We start from the raw sequence: 21,074 nt of genomic DNA on the forward strand, positions 1-21,074 counted from the left end.
TGTTTACAATAATATAATGATTTTATCATTTATAATTTTTTTCCTTTATAAATGATTTTATCATTTGAATCACAATAACTCTGTGAGGTATGTGGAATTGTATCCTGCAGGATACACATGAGCAACCTGCATTCAATCAAGTTAAATGCTTTGATCAGAGAGACACATGGCTGATAAGATTCTGGGGTATGATTTGAACACAGGCCTTCCAGATTCCATGTCTTTTACTTTATCCCCTACACTAAAAGTAGATAGTTGGCATAGTAGATAGATAGTGGGACTCGAAATCAACAATATATAAATTTGACTACTGCCTCAGACTCTTAAGAGTTGTGTAATCTCAGTAAGTGACAACCTCCCAGCCTCAGTTTCTTCATCCTTAAAGTGAGGATAATCACAGCATCTGACTCACAGAGTTGTGATGCTTAAATAAAATAACACATGTCATTTGCAAACCTTGAAGCACTATATAAATATTAGTTTCTCATCACTGGTATTATTATTATACTAAATTAAATATCAAAGATATTTAATAAACTTGCTTCTGGAGACGATAAAATAATAGATGCATAAAACTTTAAAACTCAAGGAATATTAGATGTCATTCATGCAATCCCCTTACTGGGTGACTCAGGATGAGAAAACTCACCTCCTTGGATCTCAGTTTTTTTCATCTATAAATAAGAGAGTTATATTCGATTTTCTCTAAAGTCTCTTCCAGTTTTATGATCTATGATCCTGTGATCATTTTACAGATAAGAAAACAGGCACAGAGAAGATAAAGTCAGTCAGCTAGTTAGTAGCAGAGCTGGTCCTATAGCACAGGTCTCATTACTCGGGAAAAGATGGTCCTAATATATGATTCTGTTTCTGTGTGCTTTATCTTTCCAAATATAAATTTCAAAAAAACAAATATTATATACACTGGAAAATATTTTTTTACTTAAAAATACAGTAATAGAAATAAGAATATGTTCATTAGCACGTCTTATAAAGGCATTTCTATAACATACTGTTTTCCAAAATTGTATCTTAAGTTGCTTGCAAATTAACATTTTTTTTTAAAAATTCAGAAGAAAAATATTTTAAGTCAGTTATTTAATGAATGAATGAGTGTGTGTGTGTGTGTGTGTGTGTGTGTGTGTGTGTGTATTTCAGGATTAAAATTTTTCATCACTAAATTAATCTAAGAAATAGAAACGGCGCTATACTTAGGTACACTGCCACCAAATTAACGCTGCTCACTTGGTACAATCATAATAAGAGATGTTTGCATAGCGCTTCAAAGTTAACAATATTTTCACAGCCTTTTTTTTTATTTGATTCTCACAACAGCCCTCCCCGCTTTGAGGCACATGGTATTTCAATCGTTATTTTATAGATGAGGAGTTTGCGGAGTAATCAATCATATAGACTTTTTTTGCTTATCTGATTATAAGCAAAAAAGAGAATTCTGAAAAAAATCAAATAACATTTCACCAATACATATTACATATAACATTCAAAAAGTGTATCATTAACATAAAGCGCTTTGCAAACCTTAAGGCAAGACTGGGCATCCAGCCGGGGTTCGGATGGCTATCAAGTGATCCGCCAAGTTGGCCGCCCCAGGTCACGTGATAGCCGCCCAATATCTTTTGGGCTGCTGTTTGTTGTGCAGTCCAGCCTTAAAGTCTTACATCAGCACTAACTATTCTTCTCTACTCCATTTTCTCTTTCTTATTATCATTACAAAACTTACTTGTTATTCAGTCCTTGTAATATAAATCATTTGACACGTCTCATCCATAGGCTACCTCAGTGCCCAGTTCAAAGCCCTCACATTCGAGCCTCTTCTTGACCATCAGAAAAAAGAGTGTAAATATTGTGAGATTCAATATGGTTTCTAGTCCTGGCCTGCCTCTTTACTGCTTGTGAAACTAAGTCAGGCACTTCCCCTTTCTGGGCTTCAGGTTTCTCATCTGAAAAAGCAAGGCTACAGTAGATTGCCCCTAAGGTCCCTTCCAGGTTCCCATCTGAAAAGTCACTGGGACACCCACTCTGAACTCATTGCCTTGACCATCTTTTCTTGGTCTGCTGAGACTGTTTCTTATTTTTTCATACAAAGATTTACTGGCCTGCCACTGTCTTAGTTTGTAACCTTGCATATAAATTGGCTGATTTATCATAGAATCTCCTCCCACACCAAATAGAACACCATGGGCTTCATCCTCCGTATGATACGTCTGTTCCACTTACAACACTGGCTACCTTGTTTTGCTTTTTTTTTTGAACACCTTAAACTCCTAAACAAAGATCAATATCCAGTTTCATATAATCATTCACCATTTATTAAATTCCTTAGTTGCCTGCTGCATAAATAACAACAATAACTATAGCAAAAACAACTAGCATTTATATAACACTTTACAATATACAAAGTGATTTACAAATATCTTATTTTGTCCTCACAACAACCTTGTACAGGTAAAGCTATTCTTATCCCCATTTTATAATGAGGAAACTGAGGTAGATAGAGGTTAATAGCTGTATGACCCTGAGCAAGTCACATAACCCTGTTTGCCTCAGTTTCCTCATCTGTAAAATGAGCTGGAGAAAGAAATGGCAAACCACTCCAGTATCTTTGCCAAGGAAACCCCAAATGGGGTCACAGACTTGGACATGGATGAAATGACTCAACAACAAAAATAAAATTCATAACAGAATGCAAGATAATTCACTACCTCCCCAAAACAGTTCATTCTAGTTTTACAAAAATTAAATGAGTATAAAGTTGCCCCTGAACTTACATGCTACTCCCTATAAATTCCACCCTAATGGTTCTAAATTTAGAATTATATAAAATAGTATAATTCCACTTCCACATGGGTCTTCAAGTACTTGAGGACAATAACCATTTCTCCCAGCAACATCGTTAACAATTTTTTTCCAGGCAAAACATCCAAATTTCTTCCAAATCTTCCTTACATGACTATTTATCATATAGAATCTTTATCATTTTGGTCATTCTGTCTTGATAATATTTCATTTAGTTTTCTATTACATCTCCGTAATGGTAATGTATATGGGAATATCTTTCTCATCCATCGATAAGCCTATGTGACCTGCTTAAGTTACATAGAAGCCTAAGTCACATGAGTTTGAGTCACATGAACCCTGCGGTGGGAGAAGCTTGCTGAATGGGTGGAACAGGAAAGGTGGAGCAGAGCTGAGAGGATATGAGACAGAGCAGGCAGAGGACCTAGCCTGAGTGAGAGAGGGAGTGATATTGCTTGATGGTGTTCCTTTGTGGGAAGGCCCTAACAGAGGGAAGGCTTGGGGATGGTGGTGCCCCCTGCATTGTTAATGTGTATAGACTTCCTTGTTGCTATGATGGATTTGGCTTTCTGGTGTTTGGATGAATGTGTTGGTTGTGCCTTGAATGAAGACAGTCTGTTATATTTTGTGATCCAGAACTATGCTGGCATATTCATTCATAGCCGTCATGGGCGCTGTGAATATTACATTGGCGCTACGGTCTCTCAAAATGTGATGCTTCATGGGAGACTGATATAAGGATGCAGAACAATATAAATATATATATTTATATAACATCTCCTACCCATAGTTGTAAAATGCATATAATCATCTAATTTCTATGATGTAACTTTTAATATTAACTTTATGTATCTATTTTGAATTTGTTATAGAATATAACATAAAGTATTAGTCCAAGACTAATTTGTGCCAGACTACTTTCTATTTTTTCTATTCCATTTTGCTATTCTATCAAATAGAGTTCTTCCCAAAATAATTAATCTTTTCTCATTTACTAAACATTAGGTTATTGAGTTGCGTTATTTCTGATTCTACCTTGTCTAGTCTGTTCCATGATTCTACTTCTCCAAAATACCAAATCACTTTGATGATTGCTCCTTTATATAGTTCGAAGACTGGAAGTACATTCCCTCCTCATCCCAAACTTCATTATTTCCCTCAATATTTTTTTTTAAATGCAATTTATTTATTCAACATATTTGGTTTTCAGCATTGATTTTCACAACATTTTGAATTACAAATTTTCTCCCCATTTCTACCCTCCCCCCCACTCCAAGATGGCTTATATTCTGGTTGCCCTGTTCCCCAGTCAGCCCTCCCCTCTATCACCCCCCTCCCCTCTCATCCCCTTTTCCCTTCCTTTCTTGTAGGGCAAGATAAATTTCTACGCCCCATTGCCTGTGTATCTTATTTTCTAGTTGCATACAAAAACTTTTTTTGTTTTTGAACATCTGATTTTAAAACTTTGAGTTCCAAATTCTCTTCCCTCTTCCCTTCCCACCCACCCTCCCTAAGAAGTTGAGCAATTCAACCTAGGCCACACATGTATTATTATGTATAACCCTTCCACAATACTCATGTTGTGAAAGGCTAACTACATTTTGCTCCTTCCCAACCCATCCCGCTTTATTGAATTTTCTCCCTTGACCCTGTCCCCTTTCCAAAGTGTTTGTTTTGATTACCTCCACCCCCATCTGCCCTCCCCTGCATCATCCCCCCTCCTTTTATTTTTTTTTTTATCTTCCTCCCTCTTCTTTCCTGTGGGGTAAGATACCCAACTGAGTATGTATGGTATTCCCCCTCAGGCCAAATCTGATGAGAGCAAGGTTCACTCATTCCCCCCTCACCTGCCCTCTCGCCTCCTCCCATAGAACTGCTTCCTCTTGCCACCTTTATGCGAGATAATCCACCCCATTCTATCTCTCCCTATCTCCCTCTCTCAGTATGTTACTCTCTCATCCCTTAATTTCATTCTATTTCTTTTAGATATCTTCCCTTCATCTTCAACTCCCCCTGTGTCTGCTCTCTCTCTTTTACATATATATATATATATATATATATATATATATATATATATATATATATAAACACATATATACATATATACATATGCATACACATACATACATATACACATAGATATATACATAACAACACATTCACTTATATATATACATATGCATATTCCGTTCAACTACCCTAATACTGAGGTCTCATGAATCATACTCATCATCTTTCCATGTAGGAATGTAAACAAAACAGTTCAACTTTAGTAAGTCCCTTGCAATTTCCGTTTCTTGATTACCTTTTCATGCTTCTCTTGATTCCTGTGTTTGAAAGTCAAATTTTCTATTCAGTTCTGGTCTTTTCACTGAGAAAGCTTGAAAGTCCTCTATTTTATTGAAACTCCATATTTTGCCTTGGAACATGATACTCAGTTTTGCTGGGTAGGTGATTCTAGGTTTTAATCCTAGCTCCATTGACCTCCGGAATATCGCATTCCAAGCCCTTCGATCTCTTAATGTAGAAGCTGCCAGATCTTGGGTTATTCTGATTGGGTTTCCACAATACTCAAATTGTTTCTTTCTGGCTGCTTGCAGTATTTTCTCCCTGATCTGGGAGCTCTGGAATTTGGCAACAATATTCCTAGGAGATTTCTTTTTGGGATCTATTTGAGGAGGAGATCGATGGATTCTTTCAATTTCCATTTTGCCCTGTGGCTCTAGAATATCAGGGCAGTTCCCCTTGATAATTTCCTGAAAGATGGTATCTAGGCTCTTTTTTTGATCATGGCTTTCAGGTAGTCCAATAATTTTTAAATTATCTCTCCTGGATCTATTTTCCAGGTCAGTGGTTTTTCCAAGGAGATATTTCACATTGTCTTCCATTTTTTCATTCCTCTTGTTCTGTATTATAATATCCCGATTTCTCATAAAGTCACTAGCTTCCACCTGCTCCAATCTAACTTTTAAAGTAGTATTTTCTTCCGTGGTCTTTTGGACCTCCTTTTCCATTTGGCTAATTCTGCCTTTCAAGGCATTCTTCTCCTCATTGGCTTTTTGGAGCTCTTTTGCCATTTGAGTTAGTCTGTTTTTTAAGGTGTTGTTTTCTTCAGTGTATTTTTCAGTATTTTTTTGGGTCTCCTTTAGCAAGTCATTGACTTGTTTTTCATGGTTTTCTCGCATCCTTCTCATTTCTCTTCCCAATTTTTCCTCTACTTCTCTAACTTGCTTTTCCAAATCCTTTTTGAGTTCTTCTATGGCCTGGGGCCAGTTCATGTTTTTCTTGGAGGCTTTTGTTGTAGGCTCTATGACTTTGTTGTCTTCTTTAGGCTGTATGTTTTGGTCTTCTTTGTCGCCAAAGAAAGAATCCAAAGTCTGAGACTGAATCTGGGCGCGTTTTGGCTGCCTAGCCATATTCCCAACCAAGTAACTTGACCCTTGAGTTTTTCAGTGGGGTATGACTGCTTGTAGACTAACGAGTTCTATGTTCTACGTTTGGGGGGGAGGTGCCAGCTCTGTCAGAGCTGCACTCCTCCTTCCCCAAGGACCCCCAGTCCAGACTGGGCTTAGATCTTCAGCAGGCTGTTGCACTCCTGCTCTGATCCACCACTTAATTCCTCCCACCAGGTGGGCCTGGAGCCGGAAGTAACAACAGCTGTAGCTGCCCCACCTCCGCTGCCCCCGGGGCTGGAAGCCGAACCACGAACTCCTTCCACTCCCGCAGCTTTTCCCACTAACCTTCTCCGCAGTCTTTGGTGTTTGTGGGTCGAGGGGTCTGGTAACTGCCGCAGCTCACATATTCAGGGCGCTAGGGCCCCCTGCGCCCGTCTTCTGGTCTGGATCGTCCACGCCGCTCAGGCTGGGCTCTGCTCCACTCTGTTCCCAGCTCCCAGCTCTGTGTGGTATAGACCTCACCCAGAGACCATCCAGGTTGTCCTGGGCTGGAGCCCTGCTTCCCTCTGCTGTTCTGTGGGTTCTGCCGTTCTAGAATTGGTTCAGAGCCATTTTTATAGGTTTTTGGAGGGACTCAGGTACGGAGCTCACTCTAGTCCGTGCTTACCAGCCGCCATCTTCTATTTCCCTCAATATTATAAATCTTTTATTTCTTCATATTTATTTTATTTTATAAAATTCTATAAAATAATGCTCTTGACAATTTGACTGCTATAGAATAAAATATAAATTAACATTAATAGCATTTTCATTTTTATTATATTTGCTTGGCCCATCAACAAGAACTGACTCTTCTAGGATATTCCAGGCAAACCATCATGTCATAAAATAGGGATAGTTTTATCCCTACTTTGCCTATTTTTATGCTTCTTGTTTCTTCCTTTGTCTTACTGCTATTGCTAATATTTCTAGAACTGTATCACATAATTGTGGGGAGAATGTGCAGCTTGGCTTTACCACTGTATTTACTAGGAAAGCTTCTAGTATATCCCCCTTATGCCGATTTATGCCCACTGCATATGATGTTTACTTATAGTTTTACATAAGTATTTATATAATATTTAAAAGGTCATTCTATGCCTATTCTTTGTAGAATTTTTAGCATAAATGAGTTCTATACTTTTTCAAAGGCTTTTTTCTGTATCAACTGAATGAAGATATGGTTTAGGATGGGGGGGGCTTTTGTTTGTTTCTAATATAGTTAATTGAGTTGATTGTTTTCCTCCTGTTGAACCATCCTTGCATCTCTGGTATAAATTTAACTTAGTCATAATGACTGATTTCATGGATGAATCAATGTAGTCTGTTTGATAGGATTTTATTTAAATTTTTTGAATTGTTATCCATTCTCCTCTGGTTTATATTTTAGTACTATTTATCTAATATAAAGAGTCTGATATGGTGCTTTCTTTCTCATTTTTTGAGGATAATTTGTGTAGTACAGCTATTACTTGTTCTTTACAGTTTTGACAGATTTCTCTGAATCCATCGGAACTAGGAGATTTTGCCCCCTCCCTTTGGTAGTTCCTTTATAGCTATTTTTCTGAAATGAGAGTATTTAAGATTTATTTTGGTCTTTGATCAATTGGGGCATTTTACATTTTTGATGGTATTCCTTGATTTCTTTGGGGGTCTCAGTTTCATTAACATATAACTGCACATAGTAGGTTATAATTTTTATTATTCTGGTGTTGTATTAGCATCATCTTAGTCATTTGCTATTTTGGTGATTTGACTTTCTACATTTTGCTTTTTGCTTTTTAATCTATTTAGCTATTTAAAAAAATCTCTTCAAAGAATTAGCTTTATCCTTTCCACAGGCTTTTTCAATTCCACATTATTTATTTCTCCTCTAATTTTCAACATCTCTTCTTCTATGCTTATTTTGTGCTTGCTTCTTTGTTGGTCTTTTCATTTTTAAAAATGCCTACTCAGTTCAGTAATCTTTTCTATTTTATTAGTATATATTGCTAGAGAAATAATTTTTCTCTTAAGAAGTGCTTTGGCTGCATACAAGAAATTTTGTTATATTGTTCCATCATTATCATTTTCTTTCATATTAATTGAAAATTGTTCCTACGATTTGCTCTTTGACTCACTTATTACTTGGGATTCTATTGTTAAATCTTCATTTGTTTCTCTCTCTTTTGTTTGGGCTCCCTGAGCCAGCTACTATTTCTATTGTATTCTGGGCTATAAAGGATATGTTTATTATTTCAATCTTTTTCCATTTTTCCATCATTTGCATTGTCACTGTGCCATAATACATGGATAATTTTTGTAAAGATTTCATGGGGTGTTGAAAAAATACATATACTCTTTAGAAATCCCATTCTAAAAAAATTTCCTAAAAAATTAGTCATTCAGCTGTAGTTTCTCTAGGAATGTTTTCAATTATTTTGTTTTTTTTTCCATTAGAGATGTCCAAAACTAAGACAAGGACATTAAAGTCTCTAGTCATTACTGTATTACTCCATCTTCTTATAACTCAGTATTTTTCCTTTATGAATTTAGTATTCTATGGCATTTTGGAGCATATAAGTTTAATATTGATACTGCTTTGTTTTCTATGATCCCTTTCAGTATAACATGCTTTCCCTCTTCTTTTCTTTTCTAAGTAGTTATTTAGAACTTCATTCTCCCCTTACTCTTTTCTTAGTTTTCCCCCATTTTCAGCACCTTTTGTAAAAAGGATTTCTTTCCCTTATTCTCTTCATTAATTCATGTCTGTTTTAGAATTTGATTCTTTGCTTTATGGCCATTATGCCGATTTTATTCTTTCTTTACTCTCTGCATTCCTCATATAATTAAAACGTCTATGTTTTAAGAAGCTGTGGAGATTATGTCTAGCAGCCAGGGGTGGGGAACCTGCAGACTTGAAGTCATATGTGGTCTTCTAGGTCCTTGGGTGTGGCCTTTTGTCTGAGTCCAAGTTTTGCAGAACAAATCCTTTTATTAAGGGGATTTATTCTGTGAAGTTTGGATTCAGTCAAAGAGTCACATTTGAGAACCTAGAGGGCTACATGTGGCCCCAAGGTCACAGGTTCCCCACCCTTGCTAGCCCTTTCCCTCCTGGATGTTTTCCTACACTGCATAGTATAACATTGTGTAAAGTATACTCTCCTTTGAGATAAATAGAGAAGGAAAGAGACAGAAAAAGTATTTTTCTGCAAAGTAAAAGATTTATATTAATTTTCAAAGGACATTAGATATAGTTGAAATAAAAATGAACATTTTTATGACTAAAATAAATAGGAAAACAAATTTTTTAGCTTTTAAAAAATTATATATGTTTATGAAGAAACATCCTTCAGATGATATTTCAGCACTGTGAGATAGAAAATGAACTGTGGATTAAATCTAAAGGTTTAAATCACCTTCTGAATGATATAAAACTATGCCTCACTTGTGTTTTAAAGTGGCAGAGGAAGAGCTTTTATTTAGTGAGAACTGGAGAAATATAAGTGTTAAAAAACACGGTTTGGTCAAGAGGATCAAATTTAATATTGGACCATGTTGAAGACTTTCTAGCTACAGAGGATGCTTCATTTCATGTGCATATTACCATGTTATGATTAAAAACAGTTAAAACTGAAAAAATAATATGACTATTTGGAGACTGGGGTAAAATCATAAAAGGACTATCAATGAGATAGGTGAAATGGGTAGTTTTGACCTTTTTTTTAAAGCAGACATACTAAGTGACTGAAAAGATAGTCACTGAAAAGATAGGGATTAGAAAAGGGAAACAAGATAAGAATTAAAAAGTTGTTCTGTTGATGTTGTGGCATTTTGAAATAATCAATAGCTAAATGATTCCTAATTGGTGAGTAGGAGAAATAGCTTCACTGGACAGGAATTTTTGTGACTTTCAGTTCTACCTAGAGTAGCAGAGCAGTGAAGGTTCTCATAAGAGCCTGTTGTTCTCTTTTGCCTACTGTAGCCACAGTCAGACCCACCGTGCCTTCACCCCAACACAGTGATGTCTTTTTGGTCCTCTTTGAACATGAAGGACAATAACCAACCAGTTTAAGAGGAAAAAGCAGATCTGATTTTGCAAGGGCTTCATATCCTGATATGTTGGCTGGGTCTGTTTGCCTGGCTTGCAGAATCAACATAAGCTGTATTGTTGGGAACCTGTACAATGCAGCACCCTCATGAGTGAATAACTAGCCGAGCCACTCACATTGAGGAAACTTTAAAAACCTTACTAAGGATGACTGTAAATTGAAAGAACTTACAAATGCTTTGTTCAAGTTGAGAAAAGAAGAGGACTTACTTATTGTGCAGTGAAGGCCAACAGACAAACAGTAAACAGAGAACCAATTTTGTGTGGTAAGGATATTCTTGAAAAGACAAATGAAACCAAAGCCTGCAGTATAGACTTGTGATTGACCCTAATCATGAGTTTTCTTTTCTCATGTGGTTTCATGCCAAATTCTTGTATATACTCACTTTTCACTACAGATATTGAGCATATTATTGGGAGAGTGTGAACCAGATTTAGATATGTATTGTGATATATTTTGTTGTTTACACATTTGTTTTAATATATGAGGATCTATGGTATCATTTTTCTTTTGCTTTTTTTGTTAAAGAAAGACTTTAAGATTTTAAAGTGTCAATATTTTAAGTGATTGACAGCATGAGTGGGCAACATGGAATTTGAGAGCTGGAGTGCTGAGTGGGGTGGGGGGTAGTATATTTTCCCTCATTATTATCCCTAAGAGAGTTTGAGTGTAACCATGTGAAAGTATTCTATCTTCAGGAATCTGTACCTGCCAGGATAAAAATGGTTTGGAATGAGTGGGTCTCAACATGCCCCAAGAAAGAAGTATGCCACTGGGGGGGGTGGATATTATTATTATATGCCATACAAGTGACCAACATGAACTCAAGTATGGTGACTATAACATAGTCATTACAAATGCATCCCTCCTCAAAATGCAACAGGAAGACAATGTTTTACCCTTACTCCTGTTCCCATTAGGGTAAGAGATTAATTAGTTAATTAATGCTTTTCAGAGCTGCTCATCCACCTTTGGTATCCACCAGCCACTCAACTCTTACTTGTGCCTCCAAAAAGCCATAGTATGCTCAGTGGCTACACACTGGCAGACAGGCTAAACCAGATTGGGTACAACTGATAGGCCTCAAATCTATCAGAGAGTTAGGGGATGTATACCACAAGCATGGGAAGACGTCCCCGAGTGGAATAAGCAGATGAGCACAATTTGTTCCAATAGCCATGAAGGAAGCTGAAGCAGGTGTTGTGGAGCACTTAGAGCTTGGTCAGACGTCAAAAACACCAAGCTCATTTACTGTATCCTGAAATATTGCCAGTCATTCTGACTTTTGTCCTGCCACTAGACTTCGGTGACTCAAAAGAGAGTCCTTGTGCAACTTTGCCTCACTTAAATCCAATTCACGAGCAAGTCAAGATATCACTCAGGTCACTGGTCCTCTTGGAAAACGAAGGAAAACAACAATCACAAGAGAGTAAGTCTTCCTTCTCTTTTTAAAACCAGAGGAGCCCCCTCTCTATATAAAGGATAACAAAACTCCATACTTCAATTAGGTGATAGATTCAGAGTTGTTAAGAGACCCCTGAGACCATCTAGTCCAACACCCTCCTTTTACAGGAGAGGAAACTGAGTTCAAGGAGGCTAAATAATTTGCTTAATATTACACGGGTAGAAACATAAGAGGTCAGTTCTGATCCCTGGCCCTCTGACTCCAGAAATTGTGCTCTTTGCATTATACCATGTATCTGTCATGGCAACCAAAAATATTACCTCATTTCCCTAGATTTCTCTTGATGTGTTTGCTTAAATCAAGGTAGTTGTGAACCTTCAGAGACAGCACAAGTCTAATTGTGATATTGTGAGATGTAGAAAGAAAAGGGTTTTTGGAAAGTACCTACCCCCATGCCACAAGCTACTCAAGCTACTCTTAACCTCAATTTTGTACAAATCCAACCAGGCTTGTTACCTCTCTGAAAGGCTCAAGCTTAATTTAAAAATCTACTGACACAGCATACTCAACTATGGGTAATGAGAGGCAATTTATTTGAGAGCCTTGTTATCCAAAAAACTCTTAACTGCACCTATCAGCAGCAGAGCAGGGTACCAATATTCTTTGGGAAGTTAAAAATGGTACCACTTTAGTGCTTTTGATGCACACAAGATTTCTGTTGTTGTTACAAATTTTTATCATTAACTCTAATGAGTCGAAACAAAAACAGTTCTTAATATAGTATCGAATAGTTCACATGAGGAATCATTCCAATTGTGCTTTAAAAATGAACGCCAAAGATCTTTAGAGCTTGCTTAAAAAATGTGAATAGTACTAAATTAATAGGCCACTTTTTTCTTTGTCATGAGACAATAACTAAAGATGTGAAGAGGGTCTCTCTACCCCTAAGGATTTCTGACAAAACAAATAGCAAAATCCAAGGTACAATTTCCAGATAGTTGTGAGAAAAAAAAAAACTACCATACCTGCTGCAAATCCAGTGTAATGGTCACATAATGGTATTCAATGCCATTCTTGATACTGGGGCTCTGCCACCAAGTATTCTTGCCATCAATTGCATTCGTGATTGGGTGCCTCTCTATTATGGTAGCAACATGTGAATAGGAAAGACAAATCAGTTAGCACTAGGCTGCTTCTCCTTGAAAAAAAATTCAAAACATTTATGTTGAAGTGATTGCAATTTTAGTGTCAAATTCCAAAAGGTATGGTAAAAGATTCATTTATTCATGCATTTATTGATTCTTTCCTTCCACAAATCTTTATTGAACCCCTACTAATAATGATACTAATAGCTACATTTACATAGTCTTTTAAAATTGGCAAAGCACTTTACATATATTATCTCATATGATCTTCCCAACAAGCTGTTAAGGGAAATGATGTTGTTTGTGGGTTTGATAATGTCTGACTCTTTGTGACCTCATTTGGAGTTTTCTTGGAAAAGATACTGGAGTGGTTTGCCATTTTCTTCTCCAGCTCATTTGACAGATGAGGAAAGTGAGGCAAACAGGGTTATATGACTTGCCCAGGGTCACACAGCTAGTAAATGTCTGAGCCCAGATTTGAATTCAGGGAGATAAATTTGGCACTCAATCCACTCTATCACCTTGCTGCCCCACAGGTGATATTATCATCTGCATTTTATAGATTAGGAAACAAACCAAAAGAAACTATATGATTTACCTATTGTCACACAACTAATAAGTGTCTAAGGTAGGATTCAAACCCTCATCTCCCTGATTCCAAGTCAAGCATTTGATTTATTAGGACACCCACATACCTCCTGCAAGTAGAGGTACAGCACCATGCCAGGCACAATACAAGCTGGGAATTTTTCAAACAACAAATACACTTGGATAAGGTCACCCATTAGCTCAGGATAGGGAACGTAGATCAGTAGCCTAATTGTACCAAGGGTAAAATTAACAGAGTTGTTCACTGATCACAATAGACGTGACAAGACAATACAGTCAGGGAGTGAACAAGGTAACTTAAGGTGCTGAAGCTTCACAGGGGATGGTAGTTACTCATGCAGTCAATTGATATACATTGGTATAGTGTGTGTAAATTATATTTTGTTGTAACTGTGATATGATGTAACATATTGTCATCTTGCTGTACTATTCTCTTTTACTGTATGTTATTATTAAATCTATATAGTGATATTCTAGTGCACTACATACCAATATTAATCTATATGTGACCTATGTGTTTGGTTACTGCATGCAGCTAGGTAGTTCAGTGAATAGAATGCTGGGCCTGGAGTCAGGAAGATCTGAGTTCAAATGTGGCCTCAGATACTTACTAGCTGTGTGACCCTGGGCAAGTCACTTAACCTTTGTATTGCCTTAGTCCCCTGGAGAAGGAAATGGCCAACTCCAAGAAAACCCCACAGACAGTAGAGTCCATGGAGTCATGAAGAGTTGAACATGACTAAACAGCAACAACAATGATATGATGAAATATGTTTTTCATTGCTTTGAACTTATTTTATGGTCTACGATATGCAATATTATCATCTGAAGGAATTTTTAACCTGGAGTACATGAAATCCCAAACAGTCCACAGATAGTTTTCAGAATCATAGGGGGAAATCTATGAACTTGGATGAGAAAAGAATTACATCTTTATCTTTACTAAACTCTAATTGAAATTTAGCATTTCCATCAATTATTTAAAACCATTATTTTGAGAAGGGGTCCATAGGCTTCCTTCCTGCTTGACTGTAGGATTGTCCTCTCTCTAACACACACACAGACACACACACACACACACACACACACACACACACACACACACACACTTTTTCCCCTGGAAATTATAGACCTGGAATTCTCCAATTAGCTCCAGCACGGAAAGTGAAATATGAGAGAAGAGGAAGAAATGGAAAACTACCATGCTAATCATTATTTCATAAGTCCTACCTCATCCTCCACAAGCCCCAAATCTCCCATCCTCCACTTTCTTAATGGATCTGAGCTAGAGCAAGCCACTTAACCCCTGGGCTTCACTTTCCTCTTCTCTAAAACAAAAGTTAAAATCAACCTCTCAACTTGAATTCCATAATCCTCCTCATTATCTCGTCCCAAACCCTCCTCTCTAGTCCTCCTCCTTATTACCTTGTCCTTCATCTCCTCCTCTGGTTTTATACCTAATCATCACAGCTTCAGCCTTTGCACTTGTACCTAATTCTCTCCAATTATCTGTCCATCCTCATCTCTTTTTCTCACTCCCACTTTACATTGTCAGACTTCACCCATTCAGAAACCTGACCCTAGATTCTCACCCTCACTTTTTGTCCCTATTGCCTATCCTTCATCCTCTATTCCAAACCTTATTCCAGAGTTCCTGCCCTGAATTCTCATTCTCTGGCCCATTTCCTCTCCTCATCCTCCCCATATTCAACTTAATCATGCTGAAGGCCCTGCTTCCAAACTATGGGACCCACCACTAGGAGCTTAGATCTAGGGGTCTTCCTATTTCCATTGTCTAATAAGTGGGAAGTAGAAAGGGGCAGGGGAGAAGAAAAACTACTCTTGCTACAAAGTCTGCCTACAGTGGGGAAAGAGATGTTCCTGACATCCCAAGTTATAACTGCATATATTTTCTCTTGGGGCAGCAGGGTGGTACAATGGATGGAGTGGTGGGCCTGGAGTCAGGAAGACTCATCTTCACGAGTTCAGCCTGACATTTGTAGCTACCTGACCCTGGGCAAGTCATTTACTTCTGTTTGCCTCAGCTTCCTCATCTGTAAAATGAGCTGGAGAAGGACATGGCAAACCACTCCAGGATCTTTGCAAGAAAACTCCAAATAGGGTCATGAAGAGTTAAACACAACTGAAACAATTGTACAACAACAAAAATATTTTCTCTTAGAAACTCTGTCATAAGTGGAGGTTCCATTCTACAGTAGTATTAATGGTATCTTTCAGGGACACTATGTTTTCAATGGGTTTTGGGGGCCATCTTAGAGATTTAATCAACATGGATAATGTGGATTCCATGTGAAAAAGCATTCCAAGATCCAAAAAACTTACAAATCAACTTTTGAAATATAACATTCTAAGTTGAATATTACCTGTATTCCAGTAACTACTTATTCTAAAACTGACAATAAGTTAAAAAGAGAACAAATAACATAATTATGTATACTTATTAACTACCATTTTAGTTACTTGAGTGTATAGAATATGAGCACATGATCTTGAAACAAATGACCCAAAATTATGTCTCATTTCATCAAATTTTAACTGATATTCATACAGAAAAAAATGTGATTTTTTTCCTAAATATGTATAAGAGCTAAAGGTGAAATACTCTACAATACTAATCAAAATGATCCATCAAAACAGATTAACATAAATGAATCAGAAGGAATCTCTGATCAGAATCAAAGAACCACCTAAAGAAAATGTGTCATTGAAAAATAAGGCTTCATTTTATTTACAGTTTTCTTAATTCGTAATTTTATTTTTTTCTATTTGATATGGAATTGTGCATATTGATGGAGACAGCCTGGCATAATGAATAAAAAAGTGCCTTTGGAGTCAGCATAAGCAGGGTTCAAATCTCCTCTCTGACGTACTAGCTGTGTGTTCCTGAGCAAGTCATTGAACATCAGGTAACTAAATCCTAAGGCTTTCTTGTTGTTCTTGTGGACCGTGAAATACCAGTGAATGTTATTTAAGTGAGGAAGGGCTGTGCAAAGTTACCAGCATCACTTTCTCCTCCTTAGTCATTTGGGTCCGGTGGCCAGATATGGATCAGGAGGACTAGAACTGACCCTCAGATTTACATACTAAGTCATAGATCATTTTCGGGATATTAAGATTTATGCCTGTGAAGGGCAGCTAGGTGGCGCGGTGAGTAGAACACCAGCCCTGGAGTCAGAAGGACCTGAGTTCAAATACAGACTCAGACACTTGACACACTTACTAGCTGTGTGACTTTGGGCAAACCATTTAACCCCAGTTGCCCTGCCTTCCCCTTTGAAAAAAAAAAACCAAAAACAAAAAAAGGATTTATGCCTGTGCACTACCGAAGGTACATTGGATTCTCTGGAAAATGCTCCAAACCTTCAAGATTTCTCCCATTTCTCAGTTGTTATTTTTCAGTCTTTTCAATTGTGCCTGACTCTTCCTGATCCCCTTTGGGATTTTCTTGGCAAAGATACTAGAGTAGTAGTTTGCCATTTCAGTCTCCTGCTTACTTTACAGATGAGGACACTGAAGCAGACAGGGTTAAATGACTCGCCCAGGGTCACATAGCCAGTAAGTGTCTGAAGCCAGATTTGATCTCAGGTTTTCCTTACTGCAGGCCCGGCACTCTATCCAGTGCACTACCTAACCACCCCTTTCTCAATTGTAAAGGTACCTAATTCAGCTCAGCAGTTCAGTAGACTTTGTTTTGTATTCTGTCTTATAAAATTAACAGTCCACTAAGATGATGTGTTCCCTCTCGTTAAAGAAAAGTAAAAGTGCTGAGTACATTTAATAATTACAGCTGGCTCTAGTGGAAAGTGGGAGTGAAGAAAGGTGTCAAGTCTTTAAAACAGCAAATGCCAGAAGCATATCTAAATATCAAATAAAACGTCCTCAGTGGCACAAGTGGGTATTAAAATTGGCACATTTAGGAATTGGTACCATAAATGAGATACTGCTGGCATCACTCTAGGAGGAAAATAAATATCACAGCAAACATCATTCCCTAAACATCCTCTGACATAAACAGTCCTGCATCATCTTTATAGCCAGTGGATTTTAATATGTGGTAGAAAAATAAATACACACCACACATTGGTAAAGCAAATTCAGGACTCCTAGGTAATTGGGATGGAAGCTGTATAATTGGAAATTTTGATATCTGCCACCTCAGGTCAAATTGATATGAGGATTAGTCACCAAAAGGAGGATTGGGAGATGAATCAACAATTAACCATAATCCCCATTACAGAAGTTTAATCATAATTAATTTGAAAACACTGATTAATTGTTGGCATGTTTCCCTTATTTAAAAGGAGATGAAAAAAGTGTAGCATGCTCAACAGGGAGAGACTTGCAAGTTAATCCAAGGCCAACCTCATTTTATGACTGGCTAAGGGGATGGTTGATGAAGTGAGCCTTTCAAACAGTTAGCTTTTAATTTGGAGTCACAAAGCCAACACTCTTTCAGGTCCAGAGGAGGCATTGCAGATTTACCTGCTCCTGGGAGATCACTAAATATATGGACTTTTATTTCCTGAATAGAATGAGTTCTTTAATAAAGTTGTTTTTTTTTTAAATGGAATCTTTGTTTTGTTTTATTGGGCAGGGCAGATTGAGAGGGGGATGGAAGAACTTAAGTCCTATAGCACCCAAGGAGGACTTTGAAATGGAATCTAGCTGCACGTTAAAAAATGTATCACACAGAAAGAAATCCAAGATGTGGCAACCATAGTAAGTGAATATACATATGGACATAAAAAGCATGCTTGCACTTTGGAAAAAGTGTTCTATGTCGCTGATTCTCTTCAAGGGTCAGAAAATATAAAATAAGAACAAAATAATTAAAATTTTAAAATAAATGAAAATAGCATTTGCATAGCAGTTTAAGGTTGGCAAAGCAATTTATATCTCATTTCATCCTCGTGCCAATTCTGTGAGATAGATAACATGATTATTAGTAGAGGCTGAGAGACTTGTCAAGGATCACACACTAATGTTCGGGGCAGAATTTGAATTCAGGTCTTCCTGACTCTAAGTCTTACACTTCATCCACTGCATCACATGACTGCTTAGTACAAAGAAAGTATTTGCAAGCATTTTTAAATAGCATCTTTCCATCAGAAAATCATGACAAAGAAAGCTGATTCACTCTTTTTAATAGGATTTTCAGAAGGCAATGTGGTATAGAGGAAAGAGGAATGGATATGGAGTCAGAGGACTTGGGTTCAAATTTTACCTCTTGTGGGGCCTAGGGCAATGAACTATTATCAGTGGCATCAAAGTCAAATAGAAATGGATAGCTGCAAGCCACATATTGACTGAGAAAACCACAGACTAACCTTATCTAAATTGTGGTATATTTTTATTTATTTTGTTAAACATCTCCCAATTGCATTTTTAAAAAATTGTATTTATTTTATTCTAAGCTCTGCAAATCTATTATTTATAAACTGCTATTCTTTTTAAATATATAACAAAGTTATGATGTAACTTTATTTTTTCCTTTTTTCTTCCCTATACTCCCTGCCCCCACCCTAGAGATGGCTACCATTAGACACAAATATATGTGTGCATATGTGTGTATATGTAAAATCATTTTCTATATTCTTCTATTTATCAATGCTTTCTTTTTAATCTGGTTCAGCACTCCAAACTTTTTCAGGATATGTGGGACCTATGGGGCGTAAGTTGGCCACCTCTGGACTAGACCACCTCTGAGACCTTTGCAACTCTCAAGGTGGGATAATGGATCCTACTTGCCTTGGGGTGATGAAGACCCAAGTTCAAATCCTGATTCAGAACACCTACTGTCTGACCCTGGGCAAGATGTTTGGTGACTCTATGCCTCAGTTTTTTCATTGCTAAAATGAGGATAATAATAATACCTTTTTGCATGATTGTTTTAAGGTTCAAATGACACAAGATAGGTAAAATGCATCCCACATTTTAAAATACTATATGGATGTTAGCTATGACAGTGGTGGTAATCTTATCACAATGATGCTAATTCCTGAGTACAGAACAGTAGAAATGAACCCTACACTATGGTTAATCTCATCTCCCCACTTCCCTGTCTCAGCCCTACAGATATACTCCTCTTGTTCCCAGCTCTCCGACTCCCTGCATTGCTGACCATGCCTTCTTCTTCACGGAATGAATTCCCTCTCTCTTTCTCAGTGTCTGCCCATTTTTTTTTCCAAATCCATCTTAGTTTCACAAGGTCTTTCCCATCTCTTTCCTTTCTCATGGACCTCTCCCATCCTGAGCACCCAGAGTTATTCTCTTGTATCCTCCCACATTAGTACTTGGTCATATAGTACCTTTTATTAACTGCTTGGCTCTTTTTTTTCTTCTGTGTACATATAGTATCACAGGACCATAGACTTGGAGCTAGATGGGAAGTTAGAAGTCTTCTAGTAGAGCCACCTCATTTTACAGAAGAGAAAAGAGAGGCAGGGACTTTCTTGAAGCCTACAGAGCTAGGCTCACAATAGATAATTGATAAATATCTGTTACCTTGAATGCTTGGCAATGAGTGTTAAGTAAGCTCTTAGCCTAGAGCGCTAATGTCTCTCGTGTTAAGTCTCAGGACTGTTACAGGTCTGTGCCCAAAAGAGATTAAAAAGAAAATACTTGAGCAAAGGGTCAGTCTGAGGTATCCCTGAGGGCAGTTAGGTGGCACAATGGATAGAGTAACAGGCCTAGAGTCAGGAAGATTCATCTTCCTGAGTTCACATCTAGCCTCAGACAGGTACTAGCTGTGTGATCCTGGGCAAGTCACTTAACCCTGTTTGCCTCAGTTTCCTCATCTTTCAAATGAACTAGAGAAGGAAATCTCAAACTACTCTAGTATTTTTGCCAAACGGGGTAGCAAAGAGTCAGAAACAACTGAACATGCATCAACAACAACTACGCATTCTAAAATATTCTATATTTTCAGGTCCTTATAAAACCATCCACTTCTTCCAACATCACTCTACACCGCCCCCCCATCCAATGGTACATCACCCCACATGCATATTTCAAAATAAATGCCAAAACCCAAACACATACGGTATGCAAAGCTGCTGTTCTGATTGCAAGTCCGACACTGGGGGTTCCTCACAGGTTGCCCAGGGACGTGTTCTACCAACTTGCAGTACATTTCAGGGCCTCGTTCCCCACATGTAGCATTTGTGGTGATGAGTGCATTTGTGGCCAGGTTCAGCACAGCTGGAAATAAACCTACAAGGGATAAACAAATGAAGAGGTTAGGCAAGAAAAAAGGCAACACAGCTTTGATTGTTGAAAATTTTCACAAAAGAAGCTGAATTTTCAAAAAGCACTAAGTTTTAAATCAAAGTAGATGCTAATTAAATAAAACACAGCTTAGCACACTTATCAAAAGCACAGCAGAAGAGTGTTTTGCTGGGTGTTCAAGTTATCTGAGAGTCAAAATCTCAGACCTTCTTGGGTATTAATCTTTATAAGTTAATTGGAGAGAATAAGTCATATCTAACGTATTTAAAAAATAGAGCTGCTGCATGTGGTTTGCAAAAGATTTTACATCTTCTGAGTGTTAATT

The 21,074-nt window shown here is 37.5% G+C and overlaps 1 protein-coding gene across 7 annotated transcripts in view; it reads right to left on the reverse strand.

Annotated features, from left to right (window-relative positions):
- Positions 1-21,074, reverse strand: part of LAMA2 (laminin subunit alpha 2) — a 777,226-nt gene that overhangs the window by 558,869 nt on the left and 197,283 nt on the right. For all 7 annotated transcript variants that reach the window (XM_036766214.1, XM_036766215.1, XM_036766213.1 and 4 more), the window contains exons 2-3: positions 20,564-20,734; positions 12,773-12,885 (exon numbers count right to left, since the gene is read on the reverse strand). In XM_036766214.1, the coding sequence (XP_036622109.1) occupies positions 12,773-12,885; positions 20,564-20,734 (284 nt within the window). The remainder of the gene's footprint in view (positions 1-12,772; positions 12,886-20,563; positions 20,735-21,074) is intronic.

Source organism: Trichosurus vulpecula, chromosome 7 (genome assembly GCF_011100635.1).
Source record: "Trichosurus vulpecula isolate mTriVul1 chromosome 7, mTriVul1.pri, whole genome shotgun sequence".
NCBI classification, from domain to species: Eukaryota; Metazoa; Chordata; class Mammalia; order Diprotodontia; family Phalangeridae; genus Trichosurus; species Trichosurus vulpecula.